This window comes from Lolium rigidum, chromosome 3 (assembly GCF_022539505.1).
Source record: "Lolium rigidum isolate FL_2022 chromosome 3, APGP_CSIRO_Lrig_0.1, whole genome shotgun sequence".
Lineage (NCBI taxonomy): Eukaryota > Viridiplantae > Streptophyta > Magnoliopsida > Poales > Poaceae > Lolium > Lolium rigidum.
This window is the reverse complement of record NC_061510.1, coordinates 344,050,936-344,066,605: the sequence shown is the minus strand read 5'-3', so window position 1 is coordinate 344,066,605 and position 15,670 is coordinate 344,050,936. Positions and strand designations below refer to the sequence as shown.

Below are 15,670 nucleotides of genomic sequence, written 5' to 3'. Positions count from 1 at the left end.
TAACCTCTTACGTAAATCTTTTTTTCAAGAAACCTCTTAAATAATCTATGGGATCGTGGAGAGATTACATGAATTGAGTCGATTTTTTCTAGCAGCGCCGTGACATACTCGACCGTACGTTTCTACTTGTGAGATTCGCATTGCATAATACGCTAGGCTCCACGGTTAAGTTTTAATATTTGCGACGTGCCATGTAACTTCACGATATATAGAGGTGTGCGAATCACGACAGTATTCAATGGTGGATATTTGAGGGGTAGGTCACGACACTGCTAGAATTGCATTTACGCTCAATTGAATATTCGGGAGTAGTAATTTAATCGTTCTAATTTTTTTTATTTTCTTAGCTGCACGCAGACGATGTGAAATGCTTTCTTGATTTACTAATAGGTGGTGTCTAGACGCTAGGAAAAAGTGAGGATTATAGCTTCTGCCCCATAGATCATTCGGAAATGAGAGGAATTTCACTCCCATCGACTGAGAAAGAACAAACGACTGTAGAGGTGAAACCTATTATAGTCAGCACATGTAAAAGGGGAGAACTAGATCAAACCAACACGGAGAGCAACACAACGATTTTAACATGGAAAATCTCTCCAACAAGTAAAGGAAAAAAACCACAGGTGCCACAAACAAAGCTTTAGTATCATGTTGGAGAGTTTACACAATGCCACAGAGATTTACATATTTAACATATCATGTACGACTTATTATAGAGAGGTATATACAGTGGTGGTAATCTAGATCGATAATGATCAAATAGCTCGGTCCAAGACTCCCCACGATGGGTCTCACTCGACTTGTATCATAAGCTAGCATTTATATAAATTTGGATCATAGTATAACACGACCCACTACTGGAAAAATGTTTATAACACAACCCAGTGCATGTGTAGCTTCTTTGTCTACTGCCCTAGCTATCGCGCGTTGGGCCCAGCGTGCCATGGCAAGCAAGTAGTAATGTCGTTGTGCACTATAGAGAAAGATGCTACGATCAGTTTTGTGAAATAGTTTTGGCTAGAGTTTTCATCACAATGGCTAGTTTTGTCTTTTTATCACATTTTTACTCCAATTGGACAGCTCTCCTCGAACACCCCGGACCCTCCACCACCCCTCTTTTCTTCACATCAAGTCATCAACTTCTAATTCGCAAGCATTTTTTACAATACCCGAACATGCATGCTTCCTCTTCAAGTCACTGAACACCAGAAAACAATCATGTCATTGCCTCCGTCGACTGTAAAATAACGACGTCCATATCAGAAGCCGGGAAAGGTGGATGCAATTTGGACACCCCTCTGCCATCTGGAAGGCTGGAACACTCTAGTGCTATTTTGAAACGAGTAAACTCAGATTTCCTTCAGAAAAAGGAGCAAACTGCCGGAACTTTCTGTTGTTTATGTTTAAGTTTCCATCATCCGTGACGTTGTCTTGTGGCAGGACACTACGAATTCAAAGCCGGCACCACACCAGGCAGTTGCCTAGTACGTACTCCGGTGACTTTGGCTCATCACGGAACGTCAGCTCCAGATTTCCCCTTTGGCCCTTGCTCGCCCAGTTCAGCGGCCGGGCGTGTCCTGTCGCCGCCATGGACAACAGCTCATCCTCTTCCTCGCCGCTGCACGTCGTGATCTGCCCGTGGCTCGCCTTCGGCCACCTGCTGCCCTGCCTCGACCTCGCCGAGCGCCTGGCGTCGCGGGGCCACCGCGTGTCGTTCGTCTCCACGCCGCGCAACATCGCGCGACTCCCGCCGGTCCGGCCAGCCGTGGCGCCGCTAGTCGACTTCGTCGCGCTGCCGCTCCCGCACGTCGAAGGGCTGCCCGAAGGCGCCGAGTCCACCAACGACGTCCCGTACGAGCAGTTCGAGCTCCACCGCAAGGCGTTCGACGGCCTCGCCGCTCCATTTTGGGAGTTCATGGGCGCCGTATGCGCCGAGGGTGCCAAGAAACCGGACTGGATCATCGTCGATGTCTTCCACCACTGGGCTTCCGCCTCCGCCATTGAGCACAAGGTACAACGAAAGCAAATCAGCTCAATTTGTTTTCAGTAACTGGATCCATTCCGCCTCCTGTTGTATACTAACCAGCCTGTACTACTTTTGCACTAGGTTCCTTGCGCGATGCTGGTTCTGGCTGCTGCAAGTATCACCGCCACCTGGGCCGCCAACGTGGCCAAGCAAGCAGCGTCTTGGGAGGGAGAACCGGAAGCAGGGACGCCAAGGTTCGAGGTGGAGAGGAGAAAGCTGGCGAGAACACTGCGCGAGTCAGGGATGTCCATCGCCGAGCGTGTCTCCTTGACGCTCCAGAGGTGCAACCTCGTCGTCATCCGGAGCTGTCTCGAGTGGGAGCCGGAGAGCTTCCCTCAACTGGCGACGCTCGGCGGCAAGCCGGTCGTCCCCCTTGGCCTCCTGCCGCCATCACCCGAGGGAGGCCGCGGCGTCAGCAAGGACGGGGAGGACGCCACCGTGCGTTGGCTCGACGTGCAGCCGGCCAAGTCGGTCGTGTACGTGGCCCTAGGGAGCGAGGTGCCCCTGCGCACGGAGCAGGTGCACGAGCTGGCCCTCGGGCTGGAGCTCGCCGGGACGCGCTTCCTGTGGGCTCTGCGGAAGCCCAGCGGCGTGCCGGACGGCGACGTCCTCCCTCCGGGGTTCGAGGAACGCACGCACGGCCGCGGGCTCGTGGTGACCGGGTGGGTTCCGCAGATCAGCGTGCTTGCGCACGGCGCCGTGGGCGCGTTCCTGACGCACTGCGGGTGGAACTCCACCATCGAAGGGCTCCTTTTTGGGCATCCGCTGATCATGTTACCCATCTTCGGCGACCAAGGGCCTAACGCGCGGCTCATGGAGGGGAGACAGGTCGGGGTGCAGGTGCAGAGGAATGAAACCGATGGTTCGTTCGACCGAGATGGCGTCGCGACAGCGGTTCGGGCCGTCGCCGTCGAGGAAGAAAGCAGGATGATCTTCGTGGCCAACGCGAAGAAGATGCAGGAGATTGTGGCGGACAACAAAGTCCATGAAAGGTGCATCGACGGGTTTATTCAGCGTCTGAGATCTTACAAGGAGTGAAGCTTTTGGGGAATCTTGCTGCTCGTTGACCGAGAGCATAGTGGGAGAAGTTTTTTAAGCAGCATCACGATGTCAATTTGAAATCCCGCGTGAATCGACACGAGTTTTCTAGTTCCATACTACATTTTAAAAGTTCGACCCTCTGCGATGCATGTGATTGCTCCGGACAGCATCTGTCGCACTTGAGGAATGATAAACGTGGTTTTTTTTTCTTATAAATTTTTCGCACCGAGCATACATGGGCCTTGTGGCTTAGTCGAATGATGCATGTGAGATCATGTGTGATAATGCACATCAGATCAGCTAACTGAAATTTAATGTGAACTGGTGCGAATGCAATCCGAGATTTAAAATACTCAAGCATTTGACAAGCTCATTGTTGAAGGTATTGTTTGGAGATTGGACCGTCTCTAGGATAAAAGCTCAGGATCTCACTATGATTGTTGGACAGGACGACAATAGTGTTTGTGTTTCATTCGAGAGATGTTGTTTTGGAGAAATTTTTCTACACAACTTAAAAAGGAGGAATATGTTCCCTATTCTGTCCACCCACCACTACGACCATATTTTTCATCGTCCGTCGCTCCGCTTCGTCGTCCCGCAAACCGTGACTCCCGAAAAAACGCTTCGCCAAAACCATCCTTCGTCAACACACCCATGACCATCTAAAAAAAACGCACCCATCACCACAGAGCAGCCGCCGCCCCTCTCCCTCTCCCATCTGCATGCCGCCTTCTCCCAGAGCTCATCGGCCCAAATTGAGGCCTTTCCCCGGTCCGTGCGTCGTCGGAAGCCCGCCGGTGTGCATGCTCTTCCGTTCCGCCTCGCCGACCACCATATCTGACGTTGACGGGAGGCGGAGGAGCGGATAAGGTTGGCCCCTATCCGCCTCGCCGACCACCATATATGTGGGCTTTTCGCGGTTTTGGGCTGTGGCCTTAATCCGTTTTCCAGACCAGACCATCGATGCGGGATCTGATCTGACCAAAAAACGGTCGAAGCCCTATATCGATCTGAAGCTGCGTTTCGAGGCCGATATAGAGATCTGCTAGAGATGCTCTAAGGACGACGGGTATCCTCCAAATGGGATAGTACATGTGGAACAATCGCACCTAGCGTACTGATCCGACCGGACCGCAACGTCCGACCTTGCTCATCGACCACGGCCCGACCGCAACGGAAACGGAACCACCGTGCACGGTGCACGCGAAGATCCAACGGCGGAGATCACTCGCAGCCAGGTTCCGCATCCTACAAGTCAGTCGAGGTCGAGGCCACCCAAACCTCGAACCGCCCAACGCATCCGCCCCGCCGCCATCCCCGCCGCAGCCAAACCCTTCTTCCCCGCCGACGATGGCCGCCGCGTCGGAGAAGACGGCCGAGGACATCCGCCGCGAGCTCCAAGAGCTCCAGCGCCAGCACCGCGAGGTACCCCCATCTCCCTCCTACCCTCTTTTACCAACCTTCCGTCGAGGCATCTCCCCTGACCCGTCTGTTCCCGTCTTCCGCCCCCCCTCCCGCAGATCAGCGAGCGCCTGCGCGACCCCCGCGGCCTGCGACGCGGCGCTCCCCCCACCGGCCCCGGCGGCCCCCGCCCGCTCCGCGGCTTCCAGAGACCCGTGCGCCTCTCGCCCACATCTCCTCCTCCTTCTCGTTCTCGTCCCGCCTCTGTTTCTTTACATGATTCTTCCACCCTTGTTGTTTCTGATGCAGGCTCCGGAACCAGTGGACCAGCCTGAGCCGAAGCGCCGCCTTCTATCTGCCGTGGTTAAAGTACGAGCCCTCGTTTCTAATCTCGTCAATCAATCCTGTTCTGGTTAGCAGTTTGTTTGTCAAACGCCCTAACATTTTCTGCTATGTTTGGCCTGATGTGTGAAGGTGGACAGCGCTGAAGCTAAGGAGGACGATGCGAACAGTGCAGCGGCGGCGGAGGGGCGAGAGAATGGAGGTTCGGTTGCTGCTGAAGGTGCTGAGAGGAGGGGAGCCGGTAATGGTGGGTTCAGGAGGGATGGGACCCAGTGGATTTCAAGGAGGGTGAGTAAGGGGAACATGAGTCTTGAGGAGTGTGTGTGTGCGTACTTGTCGGTGGGATCCCTGTGCTTTTAGGGGAGGAGATGGCTTATATGGTATCGTTTGGGCGCAGGAGCTTGATAAGGCGCTGCCGGAGCCTCTCCCCAGGCAGTTTCCCAAGGATGACGACCAGAGCTTGGTCAGGAGGAACAGGAGAATGCTAGGGAAGCTCCTTGTTGGCACGCTAGAGGTAACAAGTTCTTCTGTTGTATAATGACATGATCCATGTGCTAAGGAATTGTGACAATTCCTTTATTGTTTTATTGTTCCTTGATTGCTTTGGTTTGAGCATTATATTTATGGACATGTTAATTTAACCTGCCGTTGAGTAGCAATTTTTTTAATTCAAGTACCAAAGGCAAGTAAACTTTTTATCCATGAGGTTCTATTTCTGTACTGCAACTTTTTATCCTGCGTCTTTTGTCAACGTAGTGGTCTTTCTGCATCAAATCCTTTAACTTCTTTTATTGAATTACCCCTACGTAATTTAATTCCTAGTTGTGTTTACTAGATGTTAGGTATGGTTCTACTTGTCTGGATATTCTGTATCCACTACTGATTCCGCAGTCTATCTATATATGATATTTTGTTGTGTTCACCTTTGGGGATATTCCAGTTTGTATGATTCCTGATTCGTCCCCATGCTTGCCAATGCAGAAATTTCAGCAAGAGGACAAAAAATTGTCCAACTCAGAGGCTTTTATGCGTCGATCAGAGGCTCAGCAGAAGGTACCTATCTATATTATGCATTTGAGCTATATAGATCATTATTATCATGTATATGGATGCATTTGGAAATTGTCTAGTGTGCCTATGGGCCAGGTCCCATGTTGTTTTTCTAAGCTGGCTGGCAGTACATAAATTAACACAGGCGGCTTGCAGTTTTTTTTTGTAGGTCTTGCCTTTCAATCACCTCCTGCTTCATGATTTAGTTATAATTTACTTCCTGTCTATTTTAAATGTTTAGTGCTACATGTCTTGTGTGCAAATAGTTTTTCTTTTCTGTATGTACTGTTCACTATAAAATTTAGCATGGGTTTCAGTATTCATTCACAGTTCTGTAAACATTCTTAACTCCACTTGAGAGCTGAGGAAGATCGATGATCTTTTCCAATTTTGAGGAATTTAATGTTTTGTAGAAAACATGGTTTAGAGTTTTCTCTTGAAAGCTTCTGTGGCTGACAGAAGATCAATATAGCTTTGATTATATTCTCAACATTAGCTCCAACATATCAGGAAATAATGAAATGGTTGGTTTAATATAGGCTGATCAAAAGGCCCGCGAGGACAGCGAAAGATTGCGACAGCAAGAGCGGGAGCAAGCAGCAGAGAAGCGTAGGCGCGATATGGTAATCTATTGTGCAGTTTTCTGTGGCATATCCATCTGTGTTTAATTTCACATATTTTTACTTGATGTGTTGGTATTGCAAATGATTTAATCCTGAGGTGCTCTTTCTTAGACACTTCGTGCTCGAGTAGCTGCTAAGGCAGAAGAGAAGAGGTTGGAGCTGTTGTACCTACAGTGGACTGAGCATCACAAAAAGCTGTCCAATTTCTTAAGGTAACTTCATTGATTTGCTTCATTCTTAAATCTTTACTTTGCCATTGACCTGATCAAGATCCTTTTTCCTTCTGTTCTGCTGCTTATCTGTGTAGTTGGAAATTCTAGTTTCTTTCCTGATTAGTCTGTTCTTATTTGTGCATGCTGCAGGTTATTTTTATTCCTGGTCCAAAAGTATCCATATTGACAATTAAATTGAGGGAAGATGCGTTTCTTATTGTACGCAAATCTTAATGTTTGATGTCTATAGCGGTTTCTACACATATTCAATAGAGTATGTTTGATCCCTTTTTTTGACTTCATTTGTGTTTGGCAGGACAAAAGCTGAACCAGCTATTTATTACATGCCAACCAAACCACTAAGTGATGATCCAGCTATTGTTGAGCAGACCAAGGAAAAGGTAGGTTCTTCCCTTTGTAAGTTGTCAAGCTTCATGCACTAGCCAACACAACCAAAAGTCCAAACTGATACTCCAAAAAAAATCATAATTTGCACATGTTTGAGGATGATATTGAGGCACTTCTGGTACGAACGGAATGAAAATGTCAGCTTGAGATTTACATTGTCTTTTGCTGCTTTGATGTTTATCTGTACTTGTTAATTAGATCATTTACCAGTCAAGCATTAGGGTACCTCGCTGTAGCCTTTCTCATGAATGCTGAATGCTGAATGGATCAATGAGTTGCGAAATTTCCCCCATTATGAAATATTTATGAGAGGAGAGAGAAGTATGAACACCAGCCTGGATAAGTGAGAGTTTCTGTTCACTCAAGAACATGGCGACTCCTGGAAACTACAATAACGAGCTTGTAGCTGATCTTTACAGTACGAGATACCTTGATATTATGTCACAATATATTTTCATAATGATGTTAATTGTATTGCCTAAAAGTATCTGAGTATCAAGCCACATGTAAAATACTGCAGTATAATTATGTTCAAGCGCATTTTTTCCATGATGAATTGCTAATTTCATTGGTGAACTTGCTGGCGTTTAAGTTTCAATTTTTCATTGGTAAACGTGGAGAATGGCTGTAACTTTTGAGCTATAGTAGCTATTGTCAGCACATCGAAAGTTAAGGTAGAGCACTACACCTTTTAGTCTTGACTTGGAAGTTTTGTCACACTTAACAAGCATGATGGATAACGACCTTGCCTAGCGGGTTAGAAGTTTTTTCCTTGGCAAATGCAACAAATTGATTAAGAGCAAAGAAAGGGTGGGTCATTCACCATGAAGGCATCACATAAAATCATTAGTCGCAGTCTCTGCATGCATTTGCAATTTTCCTGGGGGCATACGAGACAAGGGGTTTACTCTATTTAGTCACCAGTTGTCTTGCAAATCTATCATTCCAGATGAATTCATATTCGTATCGATTTATTTCAGACATTCGAAGAATGGAAGTCTGTACGTAGGGCTGAGCTGAACCAGTTTCAGAAGCAAGTTGAGGAGCACTATATGTCTAACGTCGAGAAGCAGTTGGAAAGAATTCAGAATGCCCGGAATGCTCGGAAGGGGAACGTCCCTGCTAACATGCAGGAAATGGATAAGGAGCTGGACACACACAGGGCAGAGCATGGTCCAAAGGCTCGGCGGATCCCTGACGGTGACAACGATGAGGATGAAGATGTGGACGACATGGCCGTGGAAGATTACCTGATGGATGAAGTCCTTGGCGTCAGCGAGGACCCAACCAAGCCGTCTGAAGAGACTACTGATGTTGCTCCTGTACCTGACGAAGCACAGTAGGCTGGTTATTTGCGAGGTAGGCGCTTAGGCATTGCGATTCAATGTCGTTGTAGTTGCCCTTCTGTTGTGACTGTGTACGTGTATTGTTGTTGGGTTTTTGTCTTTCAGAATGATGTGATCTCTTGCTGTTGATGCCATATACATGATTGTTTCATTATTCTATTGTCATTTCTAAGTACTCTGGCGTCACTGCCCTTCCTCTGTTGCTATACGACAGCTACTGCTATTGGTTAAACGCCACCTGAATTTTGGCCAATTATTTCTTTTGTGCCCTGTATTTTCCATGATAATTCATTTGAGAATTCTAGTGTGTGCCTCGTTTGCAGTAGGTAATAAAATCAGCCATGCATGCCTTCGGAAATTGTGCAACAGCAGCCTGCTTTGAAGTTCCTGTTGCGCGTGGTCATGAAAACATGCAAGCACATAAAACAGGGGGCAAACACACTACCTTCTTCACTGACGTTTTTCTGGGTGTTGACATTCAGAGATGAACAAATATGCAAACACATGAACACACAAATATACCAACATTGTCTAGGCGAGGAGCGACCTCTTTATAGGTTGGACACTGGAGAAGGGTGCACAGGTCGATGCCCAAACACTTCGTATTGACTGATACTAGTTGTTAATCTGTGTATATTTTTATCTAATTGTCTTTCTTATTGCCTGTTCATCTTTCACGCGTTGTCTTTTGCCACAACCAGTCGGCTATTTGGATAATTCCCTGGTCACCCACCGCCAACTGACGTTTTCAGTGATTGCGCATCAGATCTGACGTCCTGTGACCCGAATGGAGATCGCGGGAAACACGAAGACAACTCAAAGGAAGGGCTCAACGGTGATACTTTCTACAAGGAAAACTAGTCACCAGTATAATTTTTTTTTGGAGCTGCACAAGAACCATGTTGCCTATCAAGTAAGTCCAGTGGAGAATATGTTCATCCTTTACATGAAAAAAAATAAAAATGGCCTGTTACTGCTATGTACTGTTCACGGCCTCTCTATTTAGTCCTGCTCAGGGAAAACCCTCTCCAAGAAACTTACGAATCGTTTCGAATACAGATTCGGATCAACAGATGATATTGAAAGAGGATCGAACTTAAGCGATTTGACTGCATGTTCTACTCTTTTGGACATGTTGTACTCCTGTAATATGTCTATGATACCGAGGTAAAGCACAACATCATACTCCTCAATTGGGTCCGTGCTCTCCAGCAATTTCCGAGCTTGAGCTGGCATGTTCACCCCTAACTGCACGCGGAACCTGAATATAGATTATGCAAGAATCAGAAACATAAGTTGCCTTGGGTAAGGTTAATTATCATGTAGAACTTGCTATCAGAAAAAAAAAGGAAACAGGGAATATATCTTCATAGAAATTATAGGAATAAAACTGAACTTGCAATCAGAAAAAAGGAATAAAACTGAATTTGTCGTCCAAATGTGACATGGAATTAATCTGCCATTGTTATGCAAAGGCCACTCAAATATAGTTAAAATGGACAGATGTCACAGTGCTCAACACGAAGTCAAGAAAATCTACCTTCCGGTGCCTGGCAAAACAAGATCGACTTCCTCGTAACCACCTTCTGATGCTCTGACCATGCTTCCTCTAATGTGGGAACCACCTACTGTCGTACCTGGTTCATGAGCGACTAGTAGAAATCTTTTTGAAGAACTTGTATCCTCAGACTGGGGTGGAATGGTACCTAGTTAATGTGAAAAAGAAAAGCTGTTGCTCTTAGGAAATCCTACCAATACAACAAAACTAAGAAACATAATAGAGTACACAAATTCGCAATCTGAGGAATTTGTTTTAACTTCCTTGTTTTAAGCTAAGGTCATCATTTCAGAGGAACTTAAGTACTGCACATAGTACTTGAGGTAGGGTACATACAATCAGTAGCAGATGAAATTCCGCTGCTTTCAAGGGTGTTCTGATGGGGCATGACAGCCTTCAAGTGCTGGGGAGCTCTGAAATGGATTCCCAATAGCATGCTATAGTCGATAATGGATTGAGATTCCAGGAACATAGAATCAAGAGCTATCTGCCTGAAAATCGTTGGGCAAGTAGTAATTAGCAGTTTGCATTTATCATTAACTTGGTACTAGAACAGATACAGATCAATAAAGGAACAACCTACCTGAAAAGCGCCTCCCTCCATGGTCTGTCAACATGAAAAGCATGTGATAGGTCAAGATCCTTTAATGTTGTGTTCTCGTTAATTTTTTGTTTTTTTGTTGATCGGCCCTGTGTAGAGCCCTTTAAGTCGTACTTACGATGAATTCGCAGCTCAGTACAGAACATATTTCCCATCACGACAAAACGGACCTACAATAGCACCATAAGATGACAACTAACTATGGCAATGCACACGAGATAAACAACAATACTGTACCAAAGATGTGACCATGTACCTTTTTTCCAGCTTTCAGAGTAATCCTGTGCACGCCAAAAAATTTCGTGATGAGAGTATTATCATAAGCTTTGACATGATTGTAATATTTTGGGAGCATCTTCAACAGTATCTGCAGGACGTATTACGTCAAACCAATCTGCAGTAGGCATATCTTATCACTCAACAAGGATATTGAATCAGTTTTATTTTTGTAAAGCTCATTTTATTCATATTTGAATTATCAAATACCATTGTATTTGTGTAAGATTTTTGTCCTGGTTGTAAATGTAATGATGCTTCATCAACATCATAAATATAAAAGCTACACCCTGACAAACTATCTTGAGAGCCATACCTTCAGTTCACTTTTTCTCAATGTTTTTATGACAAATCGTTCGTCCTGGGAAAGATAGAAAATACTTCCACTTTTGCCAGGTGAAGAAAGCTCCTTTAGACTATCACCCCCACATATAGACATCATGTAATCTGCAGCATCAATATGAAACATTTCCCGAAGATTCCTGGAAAACATATTGTTAGAATTACAAATAATAAGGTACAGAGAATGAAAAAACTACGCAGAAGAGACTAGCAAAGCTCAGAGCTGATGCAATTTTCTGTTCAGCCTGTATCATCCAGTACTGCTTGTACAAATAATATACCAGTACCACTAAATAAATAAATAAACTGAATTAGGAAGCATGTTACACTATACCTAATGAATGTTTGTTCAAAGGAAACTTCATGAATGTTTTAAAAGGAGTTTCTTGCTAGTTTATGGAACGGTAAAAATCTGACATGATGAGATTACTTTAAGAAGCAGGCATGGTTTTTAAGGCGTCCACCTTAGGACACTAGGCGATAAGGCACCCTGGTAGTGCCTTGGTAATTTGCCCGCTTTAGGCACTTAGGCATCCTCCTTAGGTGCCCGCTTAGGCGTCAGAGCAGGTGTAGAACGCCTTACCGCCTTAAAAACCATGGAAACAGGGCGTCTGACCATCAAATTATGCTTTTTTTTTGGTACAGATGATGAACTATTTGGTCAAACTAACTCTTTCACCATTGTCAGTTGCACAGCACGTCCTAGTATTCAACTATGGATAGGTGAGCTATAGTTGTAATATCCAATCAGAATGAATAATAAGACTACATTATGAAATTTTAAATTCGTGTAAAATAAGCAAATTGAAACGAGGCATACCGGAAGACCATAGGACAATAGTCTTTCCAAAAGAAATTGACAGAGCAGTGTGGAGGTGTATACTGCGAGCCCTCACAAGGGAAGTACATTCTTATCCGGGCCCTAGGTCCAAAATCATTTGAACGAACTTCGCGCAAAGGTACAGGGGTGATTTTACCCACGGTATACCTGAAAAACAGCATCGTCTGTGGTCAATTGATAGAAATGCCTGTTACGATGAACATATGCCTAAAGAAAAACCACCACCAAACTAATGGTGCTGACAAATATGAGTTATGACCATCTAATAGATAAAATAATCAGAACAGAGAGCAGAGTGGTGGAAGTTATAATATGGTTGGATGGATATTGGCATATTAAATAAGGCACTTTTTGATAAATGTGCCAGGAAATGTAGTATGTGATGCCTTATTGAAGTACATTTGTTTCTGAAAGAATTATTATCATTTATACAATATGAGCCAGATTGGTTCTGGTGCTAGCGTCGGCTCCTTTTTTTAAGACTCAGATAACAAAATATTATAACTGCTTATTAATTTTCTTCAGTACTAAACTGAATTCTGATCTTTCAGGTAGTAATGTTATGCTTGAATTATTAACTAAGTTTTTCGCGTCTGAAATCTGTGTACTCAATCATACTTACATAGCTTGCTTCATTTAGATGTGTTAACAGCACATCTTAATCAGTGGCGGAGCTTCATTGGGGTCAAGGTGGGGACTTACACGGTTATACCCTCTAATATTTTTGCAATTGCATCAGATTGGAAATGAAATCTAAGGTCAGTAATGAAATCTGTGTACTCAATCATACTTACATAGCTTGCTTCATTTAGATGTGTTAACAGCACATCTTAATCAGTGGAGGAGCTTCATTGGGGTCAAGGTGGGGACTTACACGGTTATACCCTCTAATATTTTTGCAATTGCATCAGATTGGAAATGAAATCTAAGGTCAGTAATTAACCTTCAAATGGCCATCCTAGATTTCTATATTCGTTAATATGTAGTTTTACACATCCTAATTGTTGATCTAAGGTCCACCACTGATCTCAATTAATGATGATGCACCAGTCCTAAACACATATATGCACTTTATGGAATAAACAAGGAACATACAGAACAAACAGATTCATGCGGCAGAATTCAGATGACACATAAAGTAGCCATACATTGAAGCTATTCAGTACTCACCTAATGCCAAGTTGCAAATTGAGCATTAGAAAATAGCTCCTGTGGCCCTTGTAAATAGTCTCCATTGGTCCTCTCTCTTGTTTTTGCCATGTATTCTCCTGTGTTTCACCACTGTCCAACATTCCTGAATCTTTGCCTTTTGGTTGTTCCAAGATAAGCACTCCTTGTACATATTCCCGTTCATAGACCAGATCCTTATGAACATCACAGTCTCGTAAACGCTCATTACTTGACAAGGATTTATTGCACAAATCTTGTGATAAGTGGTTTCGGGAATCATCATAAAAAATCGGTGTTGTACCGTTGGAAATGCGCTTGGGACGATGAAAGAACCTACGTAGTCCCCGTTTGTTGCACATATTTTGCAATATAAATAATAGTCCAATTTTGGCCTTCACATTACTTGAACTTGAAGCACTTGTACCATCATTATTTGTTGCGCATTCAGAAACTTCAAGGTTACAGGGTATTTTACTTCCTGGTTGATAAAATATGCCATGGCCATCCTTGACTCCCCTATCCCATGTACCAATGTAACATGCTCCTGATGCGTATTTGCAGTAACCTTTCCCATGAGCAAACCCATTGAGCCAATTACAGTCAAGAGTATCACCATGTATCCATTGCATTACGCCTCTGCCGTTCATGTTACCTGATTTCCAGTTTCCAATGTAGATGTTACCAGCAGCCCACGTATATTTACCATATCCGTCCGGTAAACCCTCATTCCACAAGCCTTCATAAGTGTCAGAGTTAGAATAAACCATTGTCCCCATTCCCTGCTTTTTGTTCATCCTCCAAGAACCTTTGTAAACCGAGCCGTCAACTCCCTTGAAAGTGCCTGTTCCGTCGATGAAACCTCCACGGAAGTCGCCTTCATAGGATGCGCCTGAAGGCCACTGGATTATTCCTCTCCCAGTCATTTTGCTTTTATCCCACTCGCCATCATAAAGGGCTCCATCTGTCCACATATACTTCCCCATTCCGTGAGGAACTAACCCATCGAAGTTGCCCACATAGACGTCTCCATTTGGAAGGGTATCACCCCTGATCAGAAAAGAAAATAATTAGGCTACAAGCACATATCCATTACCAGTATTCAGATTTTTACAAATTAGTGCTTCCATGCTTTCCTGAAGATAACACAAATCTTGCCCCAATGCAATAAATGGCGCATTGTGAGGTTGCAAATCATGATCTCGATTGAATGTGCTTTTTGGATGTCCCCGAAGGGACATTTAATGCGCTTTTCAGTATCCAGGGAAAGCACTGAAGCACTAGTTATTTGTTCCAAAAATAAGGTAGACCAATATTGGAAATGTGCACACCTGTGGGTGTCCTCATTGCTTGTCTCTGCACTGGCCATCTCAAGGCTTACCAGAATAGCTCAAAAGACCCAAAACTGTGATCCAAATGACCTGAAATAAAGCAGAGAAAGCTGTCATACGCCATGCAAGTAAATTCCATCAGATATAATCTTGGTACAAGCAGTATGGCTATTTTGATATAATCATAATGCAAGCAATAACTTCGCTTTTAGAAGGATAATTTTACTGCCTCAGTGCACGGTGTATAAAAGTTCTAGCTTGTGGCTGACACCGCATAGTTTCTGCTGCAGATTCTTGGATGCTTGGGTCGTGCGACGGAACTAGCATTTCTACACTCCTAGGCAAAGATTATTAATTGGGCACGATCCTTCCCGTCACATGTATGAGCGGGTAGTATTATGTGCATCAGTAAAGTAAACCAAAGCGCCTTTTGAACATGGTTCTCAAAAGTTACCTAGGAGAAAGTTACAGCTATCCTTTTTTTCTTTAGAACTAAAAGTTACAGTTGTCTATCTACCAAAAGGAGGCAGGATTAAGCCACCCAACTCACAAAAAGGCTACACCTTTGACGAATCAGGACCTCAAAACAGAACACAATACAGTATCGAGTATCCTCGTCGAATTCCCACTCGAGACGCCGCTCAATCTGAACGACGGATCAAAGCAGGGGAACCCGAAAACCAGCTGAATTCTAGCTCTCTCAGCTTGCGTCGCCGGATGACGAGCACGCAAACTCACTCACAAAACCTCTAACCTGAAGCTCTGCTAAAGCGAGCGGACCAAAGGCAAAGCAGGCAGGAGACAGTACCTGAGCTCGCCGGAAGCCGGGAGTCGGAGAAGCTCATCGGCAGCGCGCCACCGGGAGGGATCGAGCGTGTTTGACCACGTCCATGCGCTCCGCCGCGCCTACTCGTGTGCCCCGCTAGCTAGATAACGGGATCACGATCGCAGCGAGAGAGAAGAGAAAGGGGAAAGAAAGGAAGGAAAGAAGGAGGGAGGTGGCCTCGGGCAGAGGGGGGAGAAGAAGGGGACATGAGGGGCCCGGGAAATGGTGGGGGAATCAGCACACCACGTTGCGGGTGCGCGCGCGCGCTGGCGCCGACCA

General features: G+C 45.1%; 3 protein-coding genes across 3 annotated transcripts; 2 read left to right on the top strand and 1 right to left on the bottom strand.

Moving 5' to 3' along the window:
• The first annotated feature begins 1,582 nt into the window (after nt 1-1,582).
• Nucleotides 1,583-3,064, top strand: LOC124700194 (UDP-glycosyltransferase 91C1-like). The gene is made up of 2 exons (XM_047232360.1): nt 1,583-2,011; nt 2,108-3,064. Exons 1-2 carry the CDS (start codon nt 1,589-1,591, stop codon nt 3,062-3,064), a joined length of 1,380 nt encoding a protein of 459 aa, XP_047088316.1. The 5' UTR covers nt 1,583-1,588.
• Nucleotides 3,065-4,403: 1,339 nt separating this feature from the next.
• LOC124700193 (pinin-like) lies at nt 4,404-8,621 on the top strand. Its single transcript, XM_047232359.1, has 10 exons — nt 4,404-4,492; nt 4,588-4,683; nt 4,778-4,837; nt 4,943-5,098; nt 5,208-5,324; nt 5,792-5,863; nt 6,400-6,483; nt 6,595-6,695; nt 7,012-7,096; nt 8,084-8,621. Exons 1-10 carry the CDS (start codon nt 4,418-4,420, stop codon nt 8,444-8,446), a joined length of 1,209 nt encoding a protein of 402 aa, XP_047088315.1. The 5' UTR covers nt 4,404-4,417; the 3' UTR covers nt 8,447-8,621.
• A 715-nt stretch (nt 8,622-9,336) lies between these two features.
• On the bottom strand, nt 9,337-14,649 carry LOC124703975 (phosphatidylinositol 4-phosphate 5-kinase 1-like). Its single transcript, XM_047236209.1, has 9 exons — nt 14,566-14,649; nt 13,238-14,284; nt 12,047-12,214; nt 11,201-11,366; nt 10,865-10,975; nt 10,591-10,778; nt 10,344-10,498; nt 9,990-10,155; nt 9,337-9,710 (listed from the first exon to the last, which is right to left on the bottom strand). Exons 1-9 carry the CDS (start codon nt 14,601-14,603, stop codon nt 9,452-9,454), a joined length of 2,298 nt encoding a protein of 765 aa, XP_047092165.1. The 5' UTR covers nt 14,604-14,649; the 3' UTR covers nt 9,337-9,451.
• Between the last annotated feature and the right edge of the window lie 1,021 nt (nt 14,650-15,670).

What these genes read in the sequence shown, in the direction of transcription:
- LOC124703975 (XM_047236209.1), bottom strand. Translation starts at nt 14,603, where the DNA reads ATGGCCAGTGCAGAGACAAGCAATGAGGACACCCACAG. An exon ending in TGAGAAAAAGTGAACTGAAG is followed by an intron (nt 10,976 to 11,200) that starts GTATGGCTCTCA and finishes TACGTCCTGCAG; the next exon opens with ATACTGTTGAAGATGCTCCC. An exon ending in AATTTCATCTGCTACTGATT is followed by an intron (nt 10,156 to 10,343) that starts GTATGTACCCTA and finishes CACATTAACTAG; the next exon opens with GTACCATTCCACCCCAGTCT.
- LOC124700194 (XM_047232360.1), top strand. Translation starts at nt 1,589, where the DNA reads ATGGACAACAGCTCATCCTCTTCCTCGCCGCTGCACGTCGTGATCTGC. An exon ending in CCTCCGCCATTGAGCACAAG is followed by an intron (nt 2,012 to 2,107) that starts GTACAACGAAAG and finishes CTTTTGCACTAG; the next exon opens with GTTCCTTGCGCGATGCTGGT.
- LOC124700193 (XM_047232359.1), top strand. Translation starts at nt 4,418, where the DNA reads ATGGCCGCCGCGTCGGAGAAGACGGCCGAGGACATCCGCCGCGAGCTC. An exon ending in AGAAGCGTAGGCGCGATATG is followed by an intron (nt 6,484 to 6,594) that starts GTAATCTATTGT and finishes GCTCTTTCTTAG; the next exon opens with ACACTTCGTGCTCGAGTAGC. An exon ending in TTGAGCAGACCAAGGAAAAG is followed by an intron (nt 7,097 to 8,083) that starts GTAGGTTCTTCC and finishes GATTTATTTCAG; the next exon opens with ACATTCGAAGAATGGAAGTC.